General features: G+C 37.7%; 1 protein-coding gene and 1 pseudogene across 10 annotated transcripts in view; both read right to left on the reverse strand.

Moving 5' to 3' along the window:
- The window catches only part of ACACA (acetyl-CoA carboxylase alpha), a 259834-nt gene that overhangs the window by 117847 nt on the left and 115504 nt on the right, over nt 1–26483 (reverse strand). For 9 of the 10 annotated variants that reach the window (XM_045835837.1, XM_045835836.1, XM_045835832.1 and 6 more), the window contains 6 exons: nt 23405–23529; nt 15857–15970; nt 14549–14662; nt 13574–13663; nt 11863–11981; nt 1201–1224 (listed from right to left, as the gene is read on the reverse strand). In XM_045835837.1, coding sequence (XP_045691793.1) covers nt 1201–1224; nt 11863–11981; nt 13574–13663; nt 14549–14662; nt 15857–15970; nt 23405–23529 — 586 coding nt within the window. The remainder of the gene's footprint in view (nt 1–1200; nt 1225–11862; nt 11982–13573; nt 13664–14548; nt 14663–15856; nt 15971–23404; nt 23530–26483) is intronic. The other variant, XM_045835833.1, reaches the window with a different exon arrangement.
- On the reverse strand, nt 6644–6801 carry LOC123817832 (annotated as a pseudogene).

A 26483-nucleotide genomic window follows, 5' to 3' on the forward strand; every position in this document is an offset into this window, starting at 1 on the left:
AAATACTAAAATATCACTTGTGCTATATTGGCATGGAAACCTCTTCCCAGGGCTATACACATCAAAATGTAAATATACCTTTCCAATATGAATCTTATAGTAAGTTGAAATAAAACTTGACTTTCATACTATTATGACACTTTAACAGTTTAGAAAAATAGCTAACAAACTGATAAAACATGAGATCAGCTATTTCTGCATTTGCATTCCTCTAAGTCTAAAAAAAGAAGCAAATAAGAGAAACTCAAAGTTGAAAAAAATTAGGAACTATTTGCCAAGGTAAGAGTAACTTTAAGGGGTTGTCCTCTGAAAGCCCCAAGCTACACATATAACTTAGCAAAAAAAAAAAAAAGAAAAGAAAAAGAGATGTTTACAGCAAAGCTGAACATCAAGCCGACAACTCCCCATTGTATTCAGCTAGAGGGGAGCTCTTCCCTACTAAGGCTTTTTGACTATTGCTTTTTTGAACAGCTAAAGAAAAGCTGAAGGCATGTTTTCCAAATAGAAAGAATAACTTAGTATTGGGTGGGCCAAAGAGTACACATTTTTCATTTTCACCAATAACTTTATTGATTTGGATATTTTGAGCATGTTGGCTATCTCTCACATGGTATAATGATTGTTCTCAATTAATGTCTCGATTTGATCGCTATCAACTTCCACTGGTCTACCAGACCATGCAGCATCGTCCTATGAGAAGTCTCCAGGACGAAACTTCACAAAGCACTTTTGACACATTCAATCAGTCATAGCACCTTCACACACTGCACAAATCTTTTTTTGTGTATTTAAGTGCCTTTTTACCTTTCTTGAAATAATAAAGCATAGTATGCTAAAAATGTTGCATATATTCTTCCACCTTCAATATTAAAATGGCTATACAAAATTTCCCTAATTTTGATAAAGTTTTTTTAAATGCATGCTGATATGACAGCTGTCACAATATAATCTAACAAAATTGTATAGAATGAAGTTAAAGATAAGTAAGTGCTACTAGAGCCATCATACGGAAAAAAAAACCAAACCAACAAATGAACTTTTTGGCCAACCCAGTACATTCAAAGAGGAGCTAAGGACTGACTCCCTAGCAGAAAATAACATAATAGCTTGTCCATCATAGTGCTATTTTTTCCTCTGATTTCATTATTCTAAGTTACAAAAAGGTGCTTTTAATTGAAAAAAGAACTAAATATACGGTACCTGTTTAGCGTGGGGATGTTCCCTCTGTAATTAAACAACCACAGTTAGTTACTGATAGGTTAGTAAAAGCCATAATAAAAGATTTGTCAGAGCAGATACAGACCAGTCGTGAGGAGCTCCAATTTGGCAGCTCTGGCAGTCAGCAGACATAATTAAGTGCTCATTACCCTTCAACCTCCAGGGCGCCTCCAAAGAGGCATGCCTCCTGACCTACCTCACCACAGCAGCTGTTGATGAAAAGGGTTGAAACATATTTACCATGGATTTTTTATAGCTCTATTACAAAAAAAATAAGGCAGAATAGTGATAAAACACAGATTCATGAAGATTAATTCATGATATAAACTTCAACGTGAAATACAATTCTTGACAAGGTTCTTACAGAATCTTCTTTCTTGTTCCTATTTTACTAAAAATGTAATAAGGAGGTCCATGGAAGTTGATTCCATAGCTCCTCCCACCTTAATTGCTTTTGTAAAATATGTGATGAACCTACAAATTCTCCTCCAAAGAAAAAAAGCCAGTGGGTTCCCAAGCTGCCTTTCTGAGTCTCTTCCACCATGCTCCTCCTCCCATAGATCCGGTTGGGAGAGTCATGGTGCCGGTGCTGCTGGTGGTGCTGGTGTTGGTGGTGGCGTTGGAAAGGAAAGGAGGGTATTTTGTAGCTGAGGAGCTTAAAGGAACTGAAAATCATGCAGGAATGTAATGATAAATGATTCTAAGACTAGAGTGGTGTAATATGTAAAAATTAATTAACACTTTTTAAATTAAACAAGTTGAGGATAATAATGACTTTTAAAAATTGCTGTAAGCTTAAAAACTCTAAGCATCTCATACACAAAACCTTACCTAAATTTGGCTAGCCCTAGATTTTCCCAATAAAGGATGTGCCAAAATCGTGAAAGAAAGACTAGGTTAATTACGGAAACTGCAAAGCCAGCCTCCCGAATTCTCTTTGGTCTTTGCCACCAACTCTTTTTGTTTCTTAATGTGGTGTCAGTCATTTCCTCAACTGAAAAAAAGACAAATTAAACCCCTTATTTCCAATGTTAAGAGGGCAAAGTTATACTTACCACCCACAATTTAAGAGTACTACAAGGGGCTTGATTGGTTGATATCTTAACCTTCTAACATTCTTTTATCAGCATTTAATCATTGTTGGGGTTTTCTGGCACACAGAGGACTTAATGGGCAGAACATAGTGGGTGGTGTTGATGATATGTGGGAAGGAGGAGAGAGGGAGGAAAATGATGCACTTTCCATGGCAGTGAAAGGAGCAGAACAGACTGAGCCGGCCATATAAATAAAAAGCTGTGACATATCACTGCACACAAACTGTATACCTCGTGTGATTTGTGAGTAGCAATGCTCTCTGCATCAAACCTGTATCACAGAGTGAATTCATAAGGCAGCAAAAGCAACCTCCGAGTGCAAAAACCTGCACCTTTGCTGTTTGGATTCTTTGAGCCTCTCACTAGGGGGAATGGGTTTCATTTTATAAGACAACATTAGTTATAATGCACTGGGCCCTCATCAACAAACAAAAAGTATGCATAGGTTCTAGAGCAGAGAGAAGTGAAACTAAGAAAACTAAACATAGATGCTAATGAGAATATAGGAAAGTCCTCCTTTTGAGATACAAAGGATTCTAAAGAAAGCAGTCACCTGTACTGTCCCTTCTCATGAACCTCATTTCACTCAGTTCAGAGAGAACCCTATAACCAAAGCAATCTCAGGTTCCATCTATCTAGGTTTCTGGAATTTAGAAACCGGTATAATCTCTCTCAACTGTTAACCAATTTCTTAAACTAATAAAATGGTCTCGCTGCTTCTGTAGTTCCACTCTAATCCCTTAGGGAGTCCTCGCAGGATGAGGGCCAAGTTTTCAGCAGAAAAGGGCCTGAATTGAAAAGAACACCACCAACAAAAAGCCAGCCCTTCTCCATCAGCAATTCGAGAGCTCTCATAGGGAGCCCCCTGCCGCTTTGTTATAGAAATTGTGCACCATCTACACAGCATGGGGTATGAAACACTCCCAACATCTCCAGTTTTTAAAGGAATGGCACAATCAATCATGTAAGAGGCAAGCTTAGAGGCAGCTTTTCCTTTTTGGTATAATAAGAATCTGTGGGGCTGGAGGGGAGATGAGCAGGGAAGGAAGGACAAATTCTCTATTACCAGGTAAGTACTTAGCCATGTCCATAATGATCATTTATATATATTGTTACCTTATACAGGGGCTATTGGATCAATTTAAGAATATGACCAATGTGGCATACTGCACACACTGTGATACTCTAGACAGCTAGGTGCATGGTCTGCACAAAAATAAACAATCTAGGAAGAGACTGTATATGAGTCAAATATTCCCATTTATTATGTGGCTAAAAATAAAATCTACCACATTCCGCTGCATACCAATCATGCAAAAATTGTCCAATTGCTCAATCTCTGATAAGGCAATCAACTGCATTTTCAAATACATGGGATATAAATTCACTTTCCATAAGACATTTGCTGTTTAGACCATTCCAAGCACTTAGGATGACTCTTCATTCACAATGTTTGATAAATATTGAAATCATTTTTCTTCCAGTAGAATAGCTCCATTTTACAGATGTGCTAACTGAGAAACCAAAGGGGATGATTTCCAAGGACACTGTTCAACATGGTGCCATAAACCAGAACCTAAATCTGGCAATTTCTCATCTCAGTTTCCGAGGCCAGCATTCTACATCAATATAAAGTAAATTTAAAAAAGGACAAGAGAAATCCTTTGAATTCTGAACTTCCTGGCATTAGGTCACCTCTGATTTTATTGATCTGTCTGCCTAGAATGGCTGGAGAGCCTGCTTCAATATGAATGCAAAGTCAGTTGCTGCCTGCTAGCCGAACCCTCTTTATTTAAGGAACACTGACTTCTCTGGCAGTCACAAGTTCTCTGAGCCTTTTACCATCCCTTCCAGCTGAATCTCATTTTGCTTGATTCGCCCTGGCCCTACATAAATCTTTTATCACATAAAAAATGCTCCCAATTCTTTTGCCTTCTATCTTGAAGGGGGGAAAAAGACCCTATTTGAAAATGATGGGGCTGCATGCAAACAAGAGTGGTTACACCAAGCTGTGACTGAGAGCAATATAGGGTGAATCTTTTGAAATCAGGCAGCAAAGCAGAATCAGAAGAGGTCGGCTGAATAACCTACTAGCAGTCACCAACAGCAGTACCATAGGAGAAAGAGCAATTTGACTGGCTGTGACCAGTGGTGGTCTCCTTGCGTGACTATATTTCTGCAGGAGAATCCAAATCAAGAGCTATAAACACATCTGAACCATGTATTTCTCCTGGCATCTCCCCTACCACCTCCTTGCAATTCATATGCCCTGATTCCATCGCAGAGCTTCAGTTTACGATAAAATGATCACTGATTCATTCATTTGCATCCCCTTTAAAGCCCTTTCTTTGCTCTGCTGGACGACTTTGCTCTTTCTAAAACAAGTATGCCAACAGAGCTACAGCATTACTGCTGCCTGTTGTATAATTAGCCACAAACCCACAGCACAAAACTACAGGGATTTACAGGTGCCCTGGATTCTGCTTCTCCTTCCCCCTGGAATCAGCTAGTCTTCCTTGACAAGAAGGGACCTTGGGCTACTCTAATAATATATTGAGAGTTTTAAACTCGAATCTCCAACCTTACAAGTCTAGAGTGCCAAAATAACACAGCGGAGACTAGCAGCTGAGCCATGGATACAGGAAAGCACTTTGGTAAGCACTTAAACCTGCTGAGAATCTCCTCTTCTCCCAGATGCTTGCATCTTATCAGCAGACTACCCTGAATGAAAGAAGCAAGCGCTGAAGGATTTTATTTATTTATAGCTCTTTCTGGCCTGCTAACTACAACCATGTGCTCCTGCTGCTAAAAAATGCTACAAGTTGGGTGACTTTTGAGTGTCTCAGTATGATCCAAAGAAGGGTCTAATCTCTGGGTGTCAAAGATTATCAGAATCCTCAAAAATGGCAGCAGGCTGCTGATTCGTCACATGGCAGCCTTCTGATTCCTGAATTTCCTCACACCCTTCTTCATAAAAAGAAGGTCCAGAGGACACACACTGGCAGCTCAACGTTGAAGGTGCCAAGCAGCCTAAGCATGACCAAAACATGTGCTGTCAGGGGAGAACACAGCCGACCTCTTCTGCATGTGAGACATGAAAAAATGGAAAGTACTTGAATTAAAACACTATAACAAAGAAGGCCAAATTCACAAGGAGCGAATAGCAGAAAAGGTACAATACAACTTGACTTAACTAAGGCATGGATTTCCATCTAAAAAATAGGTGGAAATGAGCACCAATAGGTCCTCACCCATTATGTATGTATAGAAACATACAAAATACACTTTCATCTCCTGCATCAATTTGATGCTTCTCATTTGAACCACAGATGAAGTTATTTTAAAAATGAACTATGTTTGTTAATACATACTACTCATGAAAATCATTTGGAGTTTTAAATTTTAAAGTCCCAGACTGTCTTAATACATATAGCCATATGCATAGTCAGAGTTTATGGGATAATGTACTTTACATGATCATATAAATATAGCTATATTTTAGAAGCTCAAATACAGAAGCTGAGTAAACAACTTATCTGTTTCTAGATTATTCTCAGTAACTTAATATGCCCATAGCTAAGTGGAATCCTGAATGTTGAATGATTCGATGAATTGTCAAGAATAAAGACATTCAGGACGATGCTTTATTTTAGTGTAACAAGCTTTTCCTTCACTAGTCCCAGAAAGTGATAAAGCAGGATCTCAGAATGGGGAAAAGGGCAAACACACACACCTCCGTCTCTAAACCGTGAGCCTAACCAGAGAAGAGCAAGAAAAAGCTTAATGACATAGTCTGGGCTCCAGGATGAATTTATGTAAAATGTTGGTGGAACTTACTAAAGAGCTTGGGTGATGAAATCTTAGACAAGAGAATCAAGTCCTGAAAGTCTGGACAATGATAAAATGTTCTCCTAGTGCAGATCAGCTGTCCAGATTATTTGTACACCAAGAAAACGACTGAAGAAACTCATTCACCTCTTTAAAAACCATTTGCTAACTGGTTACAAGTCACCTTTAAAAAAGAAAAGAAAACAAAACAAAAGCAAAAATCCCCTCCCCTCAAAATTCACCTACAGTAGGACATAGCCTTTCAATAGTAAGAAGATACAAAAAAAGACATACACACATGCCACATATGTATAGGTTTCCTATTATGCTTAAGTCAAGAAAGTCTCTACAGCTGCTGGTACTCAAGGGAATTTAAGAAGAAAAGGGTATATTTACACCAGGAGCTTCCCTGAGTGAAGCTCTAATAACTGGATCCTCTGGTGAATAAGACCTGGGAATACCAAATAAATTGCAACTACACTTCCTTGAAAACACCTGAAAGTCTTCAGTAGAAGATCAAGAAGATAGCATACCTTGAATGAAGCCTTCCTAGTAAGAAGGTTGATGCAGAAAGTCATTGAGATCAAAAGTAGTTTTCAATTAGCAATAACTGTGCCTTAGATAAACCCCATTGGCTACAATACTACCACTGTGCAAAGCTTGAGATTAGAAATAAACTCTTTAGTGATCTGCTTCTTTTTTTTTAAATAGTGAGAGCAGTATGAGAAAAAAAAAAACAAAGCCAAATTATACTGAAACACAGAGGTAACTAAATATCAAGTAAAAGTTTCAGTCGAGCAAAATGAATAAGTGCTAGAGATCTGTTGTACAACATTGCACTTAAAGTCAATATTGTACACTTGAAATTTTGTTAAGAGGGTAGATCTCATGTTAAATGTTCTTTCCACAGAAAAATAAAAACATTTTAAAGTATTAAAAAATATCAAGCAATACAAAGTCCTATAATAAATTTAAACAAAAATAAAAAGGTACCAAACACATTAGCCACCCACTAACTGCCCAAGTGTGCCCCTCCCATAAAAGCAGGGTGGGGCGGCTTCTCCCTTCCCAGAGGCTGCTCCACTTACTTGCAATGGAAATTACTTGTGTTTTACCTATTTCCCTAAAAATCAAAATATGTTCTAATGGGGAAATGGGTCTTCAACCCAAACAGTAGCAGACATTTTCCTGAAGAAATTACTCTGCTGTTGTCAGTTTGCAGACAGAAAGCCATGTTTCATCCTGACCCATGAGGGCTAAATCACTAGTTGAAAACAAACTGCAGGGATGGAATTCCACCAGGAGACCCCATACACAACAGGAGACTGGAGCCTTGCTTTGATAATGCACCTTAGAAAGATATATTCACTTCTAAGGACTTGCTGGGCACATGTAGTCTACTTGAAATGAATGCCTGGGCAGGAATGTAAAGACCAAGTCCCAAGAAAGAAAATGCAAAAATTAGTTAAAAAATGTATCTATTTTCTCCACCAAGAATTTTTGCTTTGTTAACCCCAATTGGGAAAAATACTATAAAATTGTGTTTTACATTGATAAGTAGGTATACTCCTATATCTATTCTCTGTTATCACTGAATATTTTTAAAAGCATGCATTAAGTATCACAGCAGAATATCTGTAATATCAGATGTGGATAATTCGTGTAATCACTAAGAACAAGTAACATAAGAAGAGTTTGTTTTTTTTTTATCTCTCCAAGGGTTACTACTATTAACATAAAACAAAGAGTACTTAGTATAATAGTCCTAATTAATTTTTGGTCTAGTGTTGGGCTGTCCATGTGGCTAGGAAGACTTGAAATATGACTAATTTGTATCAAGACATGCTGTAAGTATAAAATATACTATAAATTTCAAAGACTTAGACGAATGGAAGATATCTCAATAATTTTTTATTATCTAGTGAAATAGTATTGATTATAATGGGTTAAATAAAAATGTTGTTAAAAGTAATTTTATCTATTTTTATTACCCTTTTAAATGTGTCCAATAGAAAATTTGAAATTACACATGTGTCTTATATTACACAGTAGTGCCCCTTATTTGCAGTTTCACATTCTGTGGTTTCTTTGGCCCACAGTCAACCAAGGTCTGCAAATGTCAAGTGGAAAATTCCAGAAATAAACAATTCGTAAGTTTTAAATTGTGCACTGTTCTGAGCACCCTACTGCATCTCATCACATAGTCATTGTCTCATCTCATATCAACCCAAGATATTTTGAAAAGAAGACTACATTCACATAACTTTTATGATATTGTTCTAACTGTTCTTTTATTATTAGTTATTGATGTTAATCCCTTACTATGCCTAATTTATAAATTAAACTTTACCATAAGTATGTGTATATAAGAAAAAAAAACAGTATACATAGGGTTTGGCACTATCCCTGCTTTCAGTCACCCACTGGGGGTCTTGGAATGTGTCCTCCAAGGGTAGGGGGACTGTGTTGGTATTGCACAGTGCTTGGTCTAGCAACAGTGATTCTCAACTGTAGTTGTTCATCAGAATTATCAGAGCTTTTTCAAAAAGGGGTCCCCTGGCCTCTGGTTCAAAATAAATCAGAATCTTGGGAGTCAGGACCCCAAGGTATGTATTTTTATAACACTTTCTAGATAATTCTTAGAATCATTAACTTAGAGGTTAGTGGACATAATCGTGTCCCGGAGCCTTATAGGACAGGGAGTGGAATGCACACTGGTCAACAGTCTCCTGTAACTTATTTCTGTAGAATAAGAAACAACATGCTTGTTTAAAAGGGTAAGAACAGAAAAGAATAATAGTATTGGAGTTAGGAAAAAAGTTGGAACTTGGCTCAAAGCTAGCTAAAAACGAAGAGACCAGAGACCCTAGAATTTTTTTGTAAAGCAAGCAGGCCTATTATATAATAAAGACTTTGGCCTTTATCCCTGGTGAGAGAGAGAGAGAGAGAGAGAGAGAGAGAGAAGGAGAGAAAAAGAGAGAGAGACTAAATCCTTGGAATTTCTCAAGTAACAGAAGTGTCTTCATTATTCATGAGCCCCTTGGATCACACCTGAATTTATGCTGAGAGATGAAATAACTCAGGACAAAGGCTGATCACTAGAAAGACCAAACATGTAATTAGAGGGTTGGGGGCTTTGAGCCAGATGGACTTCTGTGGAGGAGGGACAGGTTGAAGATCAAGTTTAATCATGTGGTTGATGATTCGATCAGTCATACTGCTGTAACGAAACCCTGATAAAAATTCTGGATACCGAAGCTCAGTGAAACTTCTTGGTTGGTGAACACATTGATATGATGGTAGGATGACATACCCTGGTTGCACAGGAAAAGAACAGAGAAGTTCTGTGTTCAGGGCCCACCCAGACCTTACTCGATGTTTCTCCTCACTTGGCTGGTCCTGATCAGTGTCCTTTATAATAAAATTGTGATCATAAGTATAGTGCTTTCCTGACTTTCACCAAGTTGTTCTAATGAAATGTTGAACCTGAGGGTACCACGGAAGCCCCCAAATTTGTAACCAATTGGTCAAAAAGTGGTGGCCTTGTAATGCCACCAGTAGCCTCATCTGAATTAGGAGCAGTTTTGTAGAGAACTGAGCCCATAACTATCGAATCTGCTCTAATTTGAGGTGGTTAGCATCATGATTTAATTGCAATATACCAGTTGGTATCAGAATAACGTCACAATTCCACACTGTAACAAAAACATTTGTAAGAAAATATAAAATCTTCTAAAACAAAATTCAACTTGTAATTACTGAATAAATTATACTCTAAACTGAATACATCATTCTGTGATTTAATTAACATTTTATACTCCTATACTAACAGGAACTTCAGATCTAAAACAAGAATTAGAGTAGTTTTTACATTTTTCTGGTTGTTAGATTATTTTCTTTGCTCCTTTGTTTGCCTTTATCTATACTTTTAAACCTATGCCAATAATAATGATAATAATAGTAATAATAATAATAATAATAATCCAGCAGTGTATCATTTTATATACACACAACCAAAGACTTTCCAGAGGTGACAGAATTATAGTCTGTCCAAGTCTGGTCTTTAATCCATGGGGGTGTGTACATCTGAATCCACTTCAGATGTTGGGAGGGACAAGTGTACAAGGTTTGAAACCATATCAGAAATAATTAAGATTCACACCCTTGAGATAGAAAGGTGAGTAAGATTTCTTAACAGTTAAGGAGCATCTGTCTCATTTTCCAGTCGACTATCCCTCACCAAGCTGGACACATACCCGCAAATAAAAAAGTAGGACAGGGAGTGCAATTCGGAAAGACAAGGGGAGCGATGAGGAGAGAAGGAAATCACAAGCAGCTCTGCAGCCTGACTACAAATCACTGCCCAAAGGGAAGAGGTGGTAGGAAGCAGGAAAAAAAGGAGAATGTCCTGAGAATTACAAAGAGCATTAACTATAGCGTGTAGTTCTCTACAATTATTCAAGGAATGCAGGAAAAGAAAGACGACTGAGGGCTGAGCCCAGTGTGCCGTGAGTACTTCACCACTCGCTGAAGGACAACCATTCGTTTCTAGAAAATGAGATTCTGAAATCCATGGAGGCAAAAAGGCACCGAGAGATGCTTGCTTGCAAGGACATACGCTTTTCTCTGCCAGCCGTAAGGTATATTTGAGGTAGAGAAGCGAAAGGATCTTCTGAGACAAAGAAGAGAAGTACTTTTCCCGAAGATGCCTCTCTGCTCTCTCCTGCTGACCTGTGCTGGATCAACAGTGGCATCCAGTGGCCGAAAGTCTCAGCACACACTTCTTTGTCTCCAGGAAGGGTTTCTACTGCTTTGGGTGAAGTGGCAATTCAGAACAAAGCTATTTCTGGTGTCTGTGACTAAGGGTCCCCAAAGACAGGGTACTTTGTAATATAAAGTGAAGAACCAAAGGCTATAAAGAAGAAATGGAGGGGGGCAGCTTAAGATTGGCTGTGGTATTTATATTTCCTGTGGTATTACTAAAAAGAATGAAAATACAAAAGGGGATGAATGTATGTGTGGGTAGAATTCCTAGGTTTTCACTGCCTCAGAATAGTTTAAAAATAAATGAGTAAACAAGACAAAGTGTTTTCATTTTAAAACCAATGCAATAATAAAACAAATTTCTTCATGTACATTTTATTTTTTTAAGGGCTTAGGAAGGGAAAAATAGTGGAATTAGCATGGCTTAATTAAATCATTTACTTGAATTTAAGTTTGCCCTGGAGTGTGATTTTTAAAAACTCAGTGTCAATTGCTAAATTCAGGTGTCTGTTTTTAGGGAGATAATGAAATTGGATTAGATATAACCTGAATCCATAGAAAAACATATTGAAAAGAAGAGCATTCTAACAAAGATATTTTTATATCCAAATATTCACTTCAACTGCTAAAAAAGTAATTTTCTGGCCAAGTTCCATCAAGAAAATGATAGTAAATTTTTTCTAACTTAAAAAAAAGCCATATTTCCTCAGTGACAAAATGTAAGCAAAAATAAATAAAGTAATCCTAAATTTGCATCTTAATTAGACCACACTTTATTTCTCCAGGTCAAAGGTCAAAAAAGAGTGAGCAGAGGAGACTCCTCTCGTGGTTTAAATTTGCTCATTTTCTGCTCTACATTTCTAGCTGTAAAAAACATGGGACTGTCATACACATTACTCCCTTAACTCTCCTGATGGAGTGCTGGCTGGCTCAGGTGCACATACCGGCTCAAACTCACCTGTTTGGATGGGACGTGGGCAGCATGAACTGGAATTCCACCACGCAGGTGCTGTCCTTAAGCTGGCGGTGCTGTACGCTGTTAAGTTCATAGGCAATATAAGCCCTTCGAACATACACCTGGTTAAAAAGTAATCCTCAGTAAATACACTTTAAAAACACAAGCTAAGAGATGTAGCCCAGGAAAAAGACAGTCTTGAAAAGAGGTGTCTGATAGTAAAGGTGGTCTGTGATGACAGAAGTCTCAAGTCAGTCTGTATAAAAATACGTTGCTTTAATTAACAAAGCTGGAATCTTAAAACTATACCCATAATTATAAATTAAAACAAAACTAGCCTGCCTAACTGGACACCTCTAGGTGTGCCATAAGCCTTTCACACTAACCTAAACACATGAGAAGGCTGGATCATAAGCAAAAGAAAGCATATAGAATCACAACTTATTAACTCATTATGCATGATCATTTCAACAGAAGATAAAAGCAAGCAGTGAAAAAAATGAAAGGTGCGGATTCTGGGCCACTTGAGAAGTGGAGATAGAAGACAGAAAGAATTACAGGATAGTCCAATCTTTTTACTACCTTGTACCTCTGTTTTGTTTCATTTTTCCATTGCCCAAAATAAATTTTAGATTATTTACATCCCCCAAACACTAGGAAAAAGCACTAGGGCATAATTTGATACATAATATCTCAAACACACTCTTGACTCAAGAGTTAAAAGAAACAGCAACAGGCTACATCTCAGCAAAACCATCAGTCCAACCTTGGGCACTTCACAGACAATTTGCCAAGCACATAAAATGCTACATGGAATTCTATCAGCATCTGAGGTATGTATAAGGAGATTTCTCATTAAATGGCGTGAAAGAACTGTAAAACACTTAGATATTTTTAAAATTTGGTATTTACTGAGTAGGATACATTACACCCTACCCACAGAATACAAATAGAGTAACTCAAAAGAGCTTGTGACAGACTGTAGTGATGTCATATTACATAAGATCATTTAAAACATTCCTTTTCCTCATCTTCAAAAAATATCCACTTGGCAATTGTATAGCAGTATTCAGGGACTGCAATTTTTGTGCTTAATGAGGTAGTGAGCTGTAGTGGAAACAGAAAAGTCTGTGAGTTAGATTCAAATGCAAACTCTTCTACTTATTATCTATGTGAATTTAGACAAGTCACTTAACCTCTGAATCTTCCTTTCTTACTTCATGAAGTAATTGTAGGATTAAATGAGAAAAATAAAGTAAAGCACCTAAAACACAGTTCATTAAATGTTATGACATTTTCCCCATGATGAAATATTTCATAAGAGCTGCTTGACAATACAGGATACAAGTAAAATCCATTTTATTTGGCCTGCATCACAAAATGGTACATGTTCTGATCAGCCCTATATTTTTTCACTTATTGTGTTACAGGAAATCCTAATTCATTATGAAATGGGATAATGAAATATAACTAGAAAGTAGAGACTATTAAAAAGTGCAGGCAGCTGTTTTCCTGTGATGAGAGCCCAGAAACTGATGACTAGTTCTAGAGGAAACATTTGGGTAAAGCATTAGTTTCAGAGGAAAAGAAGATTCTACTCTTAAGAACCAACCTTAAAGCCAAAGAAAAATAACTGATACAATAGCCAAATAGAAGAGATCAACTAGAAAACAAGAAAAAAGTCATGTCATGTTACGTTACTAAGAAAACTTACCTCCAGAGCTGCCATCCTCACTACCTGGTTGCTGTGATAGAAGAAGTTTGGTAAGACATCAAAGATAGACGTTTCAGACAAGATGAGTTTCTGGAAGGTACAAAGACAAACTTAAACCATTGCATCCAAAAGAGAACACTGTCAAAATTTAGCATTTGAAGCATTTTAGTAAAACTTAAGAATTCTGTCTATGAATGCCATGTACAAACTTACCTTCTTTGTGCCTCAGCTTCCTGAAGCTACAAAATGGGGAAAATAATGATAACCTATGCTCTTAGGCTGGTGTGAGCATTCAAAGAGTTAATATATATAATCCTTAGAATGCATGAACAATGCATTAATTATACGTTAATCTGTGTTTATGACTATTATTATTCTTTCTGACATACATCTCTACTCAACTTCTTAAATATCATCTCAGTACTCCACTATGATAAACCAATAGATTTGAACCCCAACTGAAACCCTCTATTTCAACCATAAACCAAATAAACAAAAACGTCTTTCTTCCCTCACTAGGTTTCCCAGAAAGAAATCTGACAGGAAGCCTGAAGATGCCTTTGGCTGGATATAACAATATTATCCTTATGTTCAGGTAGACAAATAAAAAGTCATTCCTGAGAAAATGGTATTTAAAAAATAATAGGTCCTTCCAATTAGTAAAATTTGCCAGTACTCTTTTATAAAATTGGCTCTATATGAAGCTTACTAGGAAGCTTTAAAAGAAAATTAAAGCACAAGACGTAGACTTCAATAAGACACTCAAGCAGACCTATTTGATTTTTAAGCTAAACCACAATTCTAACAGTATTTTTCATGAAAAAATATTCAGAAGTATAACTCATTTTAGTAAGTCAAGGTATAAAACTTCATTACATGAAAAATCAAAATTGATTGATTGCTTACTTAATTAAACTATGCTTGGGAACAAAGGGAACAAGAGTACAGAGAGGTAGAAAAGGGCTGTAAGTATACCTGCAGGTTCTCAATACAAAACTGATGTCCGTACATGTCAATAGCTGATAGGAAGATAGACTCTACTTGGTTATGGCGAAGCTCATATGATGGCAAATGAGAGGCAATAAGAACCTAGAGTGAGAGCAAAATAAGAGGCATAAGTTCCTGAGGGAGTGATTATTCTAGGCTCCTATTAGGCAGCTCTGATACAAAAGCAATAAATATAAATCTCTAAGTGCAGGCATCAAAGATAAAACAGAGACCAAGTAAAACAACTTCTAGGTCCTGTAACATAAAGCCAATGCCACCAAATACTGCATCTCAGTTGACTCTCACCATGATTTGCGTTGTGGGCTATTTCCCATGGGGGGTAGGGGGAAGGGAGAGAAAACAGCTTCAATCAAGTTCCATCAGTGCATGTGATTTACCATTGCAAAGCTGCTAGTCCTGGGGACTGCCTGACTAGCTGTTAATTGGGAATCAGGTCTGGCAGGGAGCAGCTGTGGGGAAGGTGGATGCAGCGGAGCTAGCCTTTTGCAACTCTGAAGTAGAAAGATGGACTAGGAAAAACTGCTCTGACAGCCCCAGGTACTCAGCAGCAAGGAAAAGGCGTCAGAATGTAACACGGATGCATATGAGGGGCAGAGAGAATGAAAGCAGCGTCACAAACAAACAGGGACTCGGTAGGACCTGAATACTCTCAGCAGGTCACTGAGAGGTTCAATAACTTTGAGTAGTTCAGTGACATGGATACAATTGTAGAGAAAGCAGAAGGTCACTGAACAGCTTCAAATGCTGCTTCCTTGTCAGTGCCCATGCACAGAAACACAAAGGGAGCGCCAACTCCAGGCTTCCCTGCTGAAACCTTTTGGAATGGAAATGAAGACTACAGGGTGAAACTAACTGGACTTCTCTGGGGTTGTTCTGATTGCTAGCCCTAAGATTCATTTCATTATCTTTCTGCTTTCCACACTTGATTTTTTCCTATACACTTAAAAGTTTTCACCTGCTTCTAAGCTCCCTTTGGGAAGTAAGAAATATGGAGTCTATTGCCTTCCTCCACATGACCCTGATTTACCATCACAGGGCTAGCAGAAAGGGTGGAGAACCGTAACAGGATTTTATATGGGAAAAGGGCACCTATTTTGAAGAGACTCAATGTTCATCTTTTCCTGTCTCTTTAAAAAATATATACCACATGAAAACATTTGTTCTGAGGGCAATGGGACATAGACATTTGCATCTCTGTAAGGTGACTGAATAAAAGCTCATTGCCCAATCTATGAAAATCATTCCTCCCTCAGGATAACCAACACATGTCCTTACCTGGCGTGCTCGAAGTGCCACTTTGGCATTGGTGGTCTTACTGAGTTGAGTTAGCTCTGTGAGGATATTCAGTAGCTCATCAGTGAGAGTAGGGTCCCGGCCACACAACTGGTCCTAATTGTTTATGTGAAAAATAAACATACACATGTATATTAAAAGAAACTTGTGGATAGGGCTTTGAACTGGGGAAAAGGGAATAAAAACCAAGTAAACACAGTTGGATTAATATAAAAAATGCAAACTTCATGTTTTTTTATTTTGTTTTTGAATCCAAACAATGCGGTAAAGATGATCCCAGAGGAAACTGCTGCTAGAAGAAGCTTAAATCCCTCAGTCTTCAGATTCAAAATTCCGAATGTATTTCTTTATAAATCAACACTATACCTTTGACATGCAGAAGAAATCATTAGAGACCATTAAAAGAGGTCAAGGGACTTTGAGTAAGAAATAACAAGATGATGTTTTAAGAGGTTTTAAATATTAATAATACAGGGACTAACGGCTTCCTGTTCCTTTTTCCCACTTTTGGGGAAAAAGGCAGAATGTAAAGCGAAAGGAACTACTCCTGGTGGTTCTCATTCCACAAACCAAATGTTCAGCATCCCAGGAGGGTGCAAAACAGAAACACAAGAACAAATTATTCATTTATAAACACACACTAAATAAAAACACCATCTCACATTCTGACAATTCTATACCCCAAATCATTTATCCTCCTGCTGCACCAAGAATCATTCCAGGATACCTAAACATGGTGAATCCTTAGATGGATTAGAAGAAAAAACACAGCCCCTACCATACAACCCACGGTTTATTCAGTGATGGGTCGCTCCTCTCCTAAAAATTAAAAATTGTTAAGGAAAATCTCTATCATGTTTTGAGAAAAATATTTCTTCTCCAGTGGGATGTCAGTTGAGCCCCTAAATTCATCCATGTAATTCTCATCTATGCTGAAAGACTGCAGATGCAGTTTTTATAAAGATCTCTCCTTTTTGAAATTTACAGAGCTATTGGTAGTAGTAGTTCTTAATACCACACCGCGTAAAATACACACGATTCAGTGTAGTTCCCTCTACTTGGAGTTTGAAATAACTGCCTTTACATTTAGTGAATTTTTATTCTCTTACTGGATATGAAAGATGACCAGATCCCAACTTCTGGTTGCTGCTTTTTCCTCTCCTCCCTACCTTGATTATCAGCCATTTTCTTGAAGAAATCTCCATCTCAGACTCAGACCTTCCCCATCTCAGGGACAGTCAGATAGCCCATGACCACAGCTGTATAAATAAAAGCTTGGGACTTCTGGCTTTTGAAGCAGATATGCATTTTCCGAAATACACTTCCTACAACCTGTACTACTTTCCATGTCACAGTGCAAGCAGCTTTGAAGTACTCAACATCACTATGTTGGCAAGAGGGCTTCTCAAACATTTTGAAGCAGGAAATATACGGGGTTGGCCAAAAAGTCCATTACATTTTTTTCCCTATGCTGGCTCTAGTAGTGCTTAGTTGTCTTTAACTTCGCTTGAAACGATTTTGTTAGATTGTATTGTGACAGCTGTCATATCAGTGAGCATTTTAAAAAAACTTATCAAAATGGGTGAATTTTTGTGCAGCTACTTAAATATTAAAGATGGAATAAAATACACATTTTTGGTGTATTATGCTTTATTATTTCTAGAAAGATAACAAGGCAACTGAAACACAAAAAAAATGTGTGCAGTGCATGGAGAAGGTGCTGTGACTGATCGAAAGTGTGAAAAGTAGTTTGAGAAGTTTCTTGCACTACTAACATTTTGGCCAAATAATTTTTGCTGTGGGGCTGTCATATGCACTGGAAGATGTTTAGCAGCACCCCTGGCCTTTCAACACTGGAAGCCAATAGCAGGAGACAGCCAACATACTCAAAATATCCAAATCAATAAAGTTATTGGTGAAAATGAAAAATGTCTTTTATTTTACGGGAAAAAAAAAACCCATGTGGAGGCCAGCCTAATACTTTCTGGTTCCCCAACCCACCAACCAGAGGTCTGCTCCAACTGTCCAGAGTTGTAAAACACAGGATGAGATTTATAGTTAAGGAAGTGCAAGTGCATATTGTTTTCACCTATTTAACGCAGAGAATTCGCTCATCTGAGTGGGAAGAAGAGAAGCTGCTATTAAAGTGACTATAAATCTAGGGTTCAGCTAAGCATGTAGTCACAGACTGGAGGACCTATTCCACCTATCCTAAGGCGAAGAAGCAAAGAGGAGGGAGAAAATGCAACGAAGTCTCAGCTTTTGTTGAGAGCCAACAAGCAAAATAGAATTACAAGGGAATACAGGGTGGGGCAAAAGTAGGTTTATAGCTGTTCATATAGAAAATGATACAATAGTCAATTAATAATAATACTAGAATAAACTCTGTGTTTCATGTACTCCCAAGTTTACACCTACTTTTGCTCTGTCCTGTATAAAAAATTACCAAGAAAAGACCATAAAAAGACAAAAGGGAAGAATAGATAAACAGTGGGTGGGGAAACCCAGGTACGTTTTTCCTACATAAATCCCTCTTTACCTGATGTTCCCAATTGAGAAAACATATTCCTTTCTGAGGTACTTTCTTCAATCATCAGAATGACCCACTGAAATATTTAAAAACCTGAGATGTCCTGGGCAATGCTACTCTGCAAATAGCTAGACTAAAATCTCAACAGTAACCAAAAAAGTCAACGTGACAAAATGAGAAGAAGACTTGCCACATACCCAACCTATTTCTTTGAAAGGAAATCCAGGTTTACCTTTTGAGATTAAACTAACAAATAAGTAAAAGTAAAGTTACTCTCTTGCTTAATTATACAGATCCTGTTCTAAGTTAAAAAAGAAAGAAAGCACAAAACCACTTTTTTTGCAAAACCACTTTTTGATTTGATCTTTTCAATGTAAGAGAAAGGAAGTGGGAAACGGGGTAGGGGAAAGAAATAGTACCTGTGTGAAAGTGAGCTACGGAGATTAGAAAATAAAGTAGGTTAAGTAAATATTCATTCAGGATCACCAAATGACAATCTTTCTGAGCTCCTTGTGATAAAGTACAGAAACCAGACCTTTGAGGGATATGAAATATCAAACACAGTATGAATAAATCACTGTTTCCATCAGTTTGTCTTCACCTGGAAATTTTCCAATCAAATATTTTTTCCATTGTCAGTATTACTTGGTACTTAGACAAAGATTGGCAATAGAAAATTTTGTAATCTTTGCAACCCTCTCTCGTCCTTGACCTAAACAGTGTTCAGGTCCTTAAAAAAAAAAACCCACGATGGGGAAAGAAGACCAATCTATTCATCAGATCCAAACATCCAAAAGAAAGTTTACGGTCCTCTAGCCTAGAGACAAACTTCCATGGGCAACTGGACAGCCCACCACGACCATCAAATCCTGGTGAACATTTTGTAATGAGGACATTAAAGTGATGACTAGGTCAGCAGATGTTTTCTCATTGTAAAGCAGTCCATTTAATAAGCCTACCTGCTGATTTTGGGACTACAGGTCACTTGCATAAATCTGCAGGCCTAAGTGAAAACTACCATTCAGCAATGGTTAAGATTGGTACCACACAGTTATTTCTTGTTCTTATTCCTAACCCTGAGGGTGGCTAATGATGGGAAATACAACAAACATGCTTAAGTGTCAAAACCATCACAGGAGTTACAGAGCTGACTGCCAGAAGTGCAGAAGATAGTCCACTTTGATCCTTGCATCCTAATACCTGAAGGCAATTCAAAATGAAAAGAATGTGACATAATGTGCAACACACCCAAGACATTAACTATGTTCAGCTGTGTGAAGCACTAATTCCAACACCAATGGACTGGAAGCTTCTTCCACTCACAGCTGGACATTCTGACATTCTAACAATGTCATGGGACAGATTTAATAAGAAGTTTAGATCACACTTATTCAGTAAATTGGGTTCACTGAGAAAAACATTCTTCTTTACCACACACTGGACAAAATTATTTGCAATCGTGTTAGCAGGAGGAAGAAAAGGCACTGATCAGCATTTTTAAACGACCCCTGTCTAAGCCAAATGGGAGGCTCAGAGGCATGGCATTACTCACAAGCAAAGCACGGTCTATGTCATGTTCAAGTGGACCACGCCAGAAATAAGATATGAGTTGTGAGGAGACAACTACTCAAGTCAAGGTGGTTACAGAATATGTATTCGATACTTGGCTACCTAGACAGCCACAAGGATGTTGATGGTTTTTACTGGTACCAAATTGCTTAAGCCGGCTAAAGAGTCTCCTAAATATCTCTGAGTAAGCATAAACAATATCCTAAGCTTCTTCTTAGAAAATTACATTTTAAAAAGCAGGAGATCTTTAAAAAATTAAATTTACTATTAGTCGCCCAGACTTTTTTTCAATTGTGGCATTATATTTCTCAAAATGAGAAAACTTGACAGAACTTTGGCATTTTACTTGATATTTTGCTATCCCAATAAGGTGAAAGATTAGAAGATATTTGCTCATGAGTCCTTGAGGCAAGTTACGACTAAGAAAGTTATATTAATCCCTGAAAGGGATGAAGGCTTCCTTGGAGCAGCCCACGCTCTGTGACACTGATTCACGGAAAACCGGATTTTCTTGATCCCTGACTCTTAGGTTCAAAAGTCCCCCGAAATCAGCATCTAGCTCAGCAAAGCACACCATCAACATTCCCACTTCTAGAAAGCAAAGATTGGGATGCGGGGCACATAACCACCAATCAGAAAGCCAAGGTAAGCAAAGAAAGTGAAACCAGCTGAGAATACAAACTAGGGGATTCAAGCGCTACCATGTCCAGGCACTACCTGTAAAAGACAGTAAGACCAACAGAAAGAGTAATCCAGACAACTAAAATGGGTTTTACTAGCTACCAGCAGTCATGCAGATGTGGGGCGGGGGACCTGACCATTGCCAAAGAAGGAAAGAGGAAGCCCGTATCCGGTGTTCATTAATATCAGATCAGAAAGGAACACATCTGGAGCTTTCATCCCTGCCCCTTAAGTCACTGCTAGTGGGCCCTCAGCTCAATCGTATCAGTTAACTTCTTGATCTCCAAACCTCTAAAATGCATTGCAAACAGCTGCTAGTTCAAAAGAAATTTAATGATACGAAAGCCTACAGATCCTACTATGTTTACCAAATTTTTTTTTAAATGTGAAATGCCAAAATAAAAAAAAGGACAGATCCATCTTTCTGGTTCACATCTGCAACCTTCCTCTTCCTCCTCCTGTTCCTCTCCTCCCCATCCTATTCACGCGAACCCAAACACTAACAAAGTGCTCAGCCTGTTGGAAAGAAAGTTTGGGTACTATCCACACAGGTAAGAAGTAATCATGATGACAAGGCAGAGAGAAAAAGAACAGCAGCAAGTCAGAGCCCCATTGGCTTCTGCCTGTCCTGACTGGCAAAAGCAGAAAGCAAAGCCTCAAACCAGTTCTCTGACAGGGCCCAGCGCCTCTGCAGCACCCCCGTGTAATTACACACTTGAGTGACTGGACTCTGAAGAAAATTGAAGGCCTGAGCTCCGAACAGCTGCCATTTTCTCTCTCCATCACACCAGCGTGATTACTTGAGAAATGAACAGCCCCGGCTCAAAGCTACTCCAGAATTCTCAGAGGAAATATGGCTCCGTGTTCCAATAATGAGATTCTTAAGGCAAGCGTTACTTACAATCACTCCGCAAAAGGAGCGAGCCGAGCCCCTATATCTTACAAATTAGAATTTAAGAAACCCAGCGACAGTCTTGGACGATCATTACTCTTCTGCTGCTCCAAGGATTCTGGGCTTTGGTCTATTTTTAGTGCAGAAAACTGTTAAGTCCTTAAAAACGTAATCATAATAAAATGAAAACTCACCATAATTAGCTTCCTAAAAAAGCAAATTCCACCCCATTTTAGGGTCAGACTGACAGATTCTTCCACTCCCTCATCATTACCATTTTCTGCCAGAAAGTCTTGGTTTTATCGAAATGAAAATTAGCAATCTTTGTATTAAAATTAAAAAGAAAAAAGTCTAATCAGAGATTTTGTCTTTCTTTGATTGAGAAAAAAATCAGTCATGTTGCCATAGATAATATCACCTTTCTCAAAAGCTGTCACTTGGGGAAAGTGAAATATTACATGGTACTGATATATATATATATATATATATATTTTCCTTTCAAATGCATCTTCTGGTTTCCCCACCATCTAGCATTCTAGGGTAGCAAAGGTAATGAACTCTCCCTGTAATTAGATACTTTTAAAAGTATCTAATTTCTAAAAAAAGCTACCGTATTTTTTGGACTATAAGACGCACCTCCCCACCCCAAATTTGGGAGGAATGATGGTTGGTAATGCTGCTGCTGAGTTCTGTTTACATTTGCATTGGTGAAATATTATGCTATTTATGTTATTAAATATTTTACCACATTTTTTGCTTCAAAAAGTTTTTCCCTATTCTCCTCCTCTAAAACCTAGGTGTGTCTTATGGTCTGAAAAATACGGTATATCCTAGAGAGTTAACCAGCTTTGCAGCTAGCAGCTAACGAATCAGTGACACTTCTGTTAACCAGAGACATTAAGACAGATTCCCCACATTCTGAACTATGAAACAAAAAATAGCAGTGAAGATTTATAGTTTCTTTCCTCCAAGAAGGAATGATGGAATTAAGGTACCAAAAATGCCAATTCCACAGAGACAAGAAAGGAAACTCTAGAAGCCAAAGGTACTCTAGTCCCCCCAAAAAGACATACATGCAAAAGCAAGGCAATTGTTCATGGGGTAGGGGAACTCTAAGAATAGCCCTATTGTTCTCTGATTCCTAGAATTAACTCAAACAGCAAAATCTAAGAATGAAGGATTTACAAACCATCTTTAAAACCAAAAATTCCACCCAATAGTCAAATATATGTTAGTCCTATTCAAACCTATTAGTCCCACCTCTTATTCCCACTTTCTACAAACTCTCATTATTACTAGTTATGGGCACTAAAGTACAAATCTACTACCAAAACAATAACCCGAGCTTAGGTTTCTGTAATAAAACAGAAAGGGACCAAAGAAGATGCAGAATACATTTAAGCAGCTTTCTCTGGTGGGGGAGGGGCAGTACGAATTTCAAATAGTTGTTTTTTTGTTTTTAAGTTTTGGACTTGAGAGCCATTGCTGACATTCATGGAACAAACAAGACTTCTAATGAAAAAGTACAGTGGCTGAATAAGACTAAATTTTAAAGCTACTGTCATGAGTGACAACAGGAATGAAGAAGCACAGGGCATCTCTAAGTAGAGTCAAGAGATTTGAGTTCCTGTGCGTGATTATATGCCTAATAGCCAGAACGATTCTTTCCTGACTGGGGCAGTTTCCTTCAGGTCAAGGACAAAGGAAGATGTGAGAAACTGTTAGTCCACAAACCAAGCCCCACTCATCCCACAATTATAAAAGACAAGCATTTTTCTCTTGACCACAGCCATCAAAAGGAGAAATACCTTTTTCATATCATTAATCATCCTTACAAGTTCTGACAAATTGCACTTACAATAAGCATTGTGACCAGAAGATTCTTCTTGGTGACTTGAGCGTGAGAGAAGATATAGTTCAGTACAGCGTTCATGTCACTCTTATTCTCCTCCCGAAGGGCGAACACACATTTGTCATAGTGACCTGCAGGCAGCAAAAAGAAATGGTCCTCACCCGTCTATGAATGTTCACATTTACATGCTATTTATAATTCACCTGATAGGCTGTGAGAGGAAATATCCTAGAAATCTTCTTGGAGGAATTTGGACAGAATTGGCAGTGTGGTTTAGCAAAAAGAAGACTGGACTAGGTAGGAGGCAATCTGGCGTAAGACCTGAGCTCAAGGCCTAGTTCTGTTGCCTGTTTACTATGTGCTCCCGGACAAATCACTTTACCTCTCTGAGCCTCATTTTCATTTAAAAAAAAACTGAGAGGTAGAGGAGGGCGTACCGAGAGGCTAAGGGGTTCGGGATAACTCCAACCACCCCACCCTTACTCTAAACTCTCTCATTTAGTTTCCTGGAACAATTTCCCTAGAAGAGAAGGTTCTGCTACTTAAAAAGAAATGGCAACACCGTTAAACCCAAAGATCTTTAAAGTGTACTCCAACTTAGGAGTCTGGTTCCCTGTTTGACTCGCTGAAAATGTTTCCCCCTAACTAGAAGGAATAATTTTAGTTGAAAATAAAACCACACAAACTTATTAATACCCACAGGAGGGATGGCTGCTACCTCTGGAATCAACGCTTTTCCCTTGTTAGTCCATGAAACAGCTAAGAAATGCCTAGGAATGCCAAATCCAAACTAAGGCATAGATCAAGGAGAGCCCTGCATTGAGTCGAAAGGTCTGCAGGGAGAGCACAGTTATGTATATTTTCATTGGCCTTTCATAGGGCCACCAGGGGCAGGTTCGATCTGGCCAGGAAAGCTATGTTTTGCAACAGAAGCATAAGCTTCAGATATACTGTGATGATATCTACCATGAGATATAAACAATAGTCACTTCTTCAAAAAACAGCTTACCTCATAATTAAATTTCCAAGTAAAGGAGAATTAGTGTTTGAGTAATCTTAAGGGTTGGAATTTTATGAAATCATAACAATACTAAGTGATTATCGCCTCAGTTCAGGATCCATGTTAAGTTATAAAACAAAACAGTGGCATTCAAACTGCATTACCAGGGATTCCTAGAATACTAACTACACTCAACCAGGGCAACTCTGCTTTTATCTGTTTTAAATATCAAAGACTGATGTAAGATTTGTTTTTTCAAAATGAAACTAAAAATATTTGAAAAACAATGGACTACAATAACTAAAAAGTTGCCAATTTAATAAAAGACCCATTTAGAACAAAATGGAGGCTGTTTAAAAAGTGGATATCCTATATAGATTCCTGTTTCTCCCAACCAAGACTTAGCTTTGAAGTGACAACAGAAATATTTCTTGGTAACAGGAGCTACTAGGACCAGGGGAAGTAAAAAAAGAATATTTACCCAGGGGAGAGACACTACACAAAAAGAAAGCAATGATACCAAGTATTTTCTTTTTGAAACTTTTTATTGTGTAATATCCACACAGAGAAATAAATAAAATAAACATCCATGTAACTACCACCTTTCTTAAATAGAACATGTTTTGGTCCCTTTTAAGGTTCCTATTAAACAACTACTAAGCTGAATTGTATGTTAATCATTCTTTGGCTTTTCTTTACATTTATCACAAAAGTTTCATCTTCTCTGTTTTTCAACTTGGTTACAGTGGAATCATTGTGTATGGACCTTTCCCTGAACATTACATTTTGAGAGTCATCCTTTTGTTCACTGTGTGCCCTGGGTCATCATTTTCACTGCCATATAGCAATCCACTGTAGAAATACACTGTACTAAAATTCAATTCTCTGTTCTACTTGTGTATATTTAAATTGTTTCCTGTCTTCCTTACTATTGTGAACAATGTTGCCACAAACAGTCCTATGTATGACTCCTAATAAGCATGTGTAAGAGTTGTTCTAGAGTATATTACCTAAGATGAAACTGCTAGGTTGAAGAGGATACAGAAATTCAACTCTTCTATTAAGTATTGACAAACCGTCCTCTAAAGTGGTCTGCTCTTTGGAAATTTGCATTTCCGCTTACAGAAGCAGTGGAAGCAGTGTGCCTTTTTAACTCTTGCCAATCTCATTGTGGTTTTGGCTCACAATTCTCTAATACTGAGATTGAACATCTTTTCAGAAGTTTGTGTTTCCCTTTCTGTGAATTATCTCTTTATATTTTTTTAATCTTTTCTCTATTAGGTTGTCTTTTACTTACTGATTCGTAGGATTTCGCTATAGACTGTAGATACCGATCCTTTCTTAGGTATATGTTTTGTAAATATCTTCTCCTACTGAGTGGCTTGTATTTTCACTCTTTTCATGGTATCTTTTCATAAAGAGAAGTTCTTAAGTGGGGTCAAATTAATTAACCTCTATCTTTATAGGTTGCATTTGCTGTGTCTTCTATGATAAAACCACCTTACCCTGAGGTCATAAGGATATTCCCCTAAAAGTTTAATAGTTCCGCCTTTTCAGTACATGTTTAAGTATTTAATTCATCTGGAATTGATTTTTGCATGTATATGGTATAAGGAATGGATCCAATTTCTTCTTTTGGTTTTGCAAATGAATGCTCTGCTATAAAGTAAGTTTTCACATATGTGTGGACCTATTTCTGAGATATTATGTTCTATTGGTCTATTAATCTGTACCGACACTAATATTATCATCTCTTCATTAATATGCCTCTATATTTAATCTTGATATTTGACTGGACAAATCTCTCTGCCTTATTTCTCAGCTACTTGATTACTGTCAGGCTTCTCTTTCATGAAAATTTTAGAATTAGATTGACAAATTCCATGAAAATACTGTACTAGGATTTTTATTACAATGTTAAAAAATCTGCAAATTACTTCAGGGAGAATTAACATTTTGCAAGTATATATTCCAATCTAAGACCATGATTATTTATTTAGATTTTCTTTATTATTGTTAACTAGTTATAATTTTCTCCAAAAGAGGCTTGTACATTTTTCATTAGATTTATTCCTTAGTGTTTAT

The sequence above is a fragment of the Phyllostomus hastatus genome, unplaced genomic scaffold (genome assembly GCF_019186645.2).
Source record: "Phyllostomus hastatus isolate PE091 unplaced genomic scaffold, TTU_PhHast_1.1 phas_contig_210, whole genome shotgun sequence".
NCBI lineage: Eukaryota > Metazoa > Chordata > Mammalia > Chiroptera > Phyllostomidae > Phyllostomus > Phyllostomus hastatus.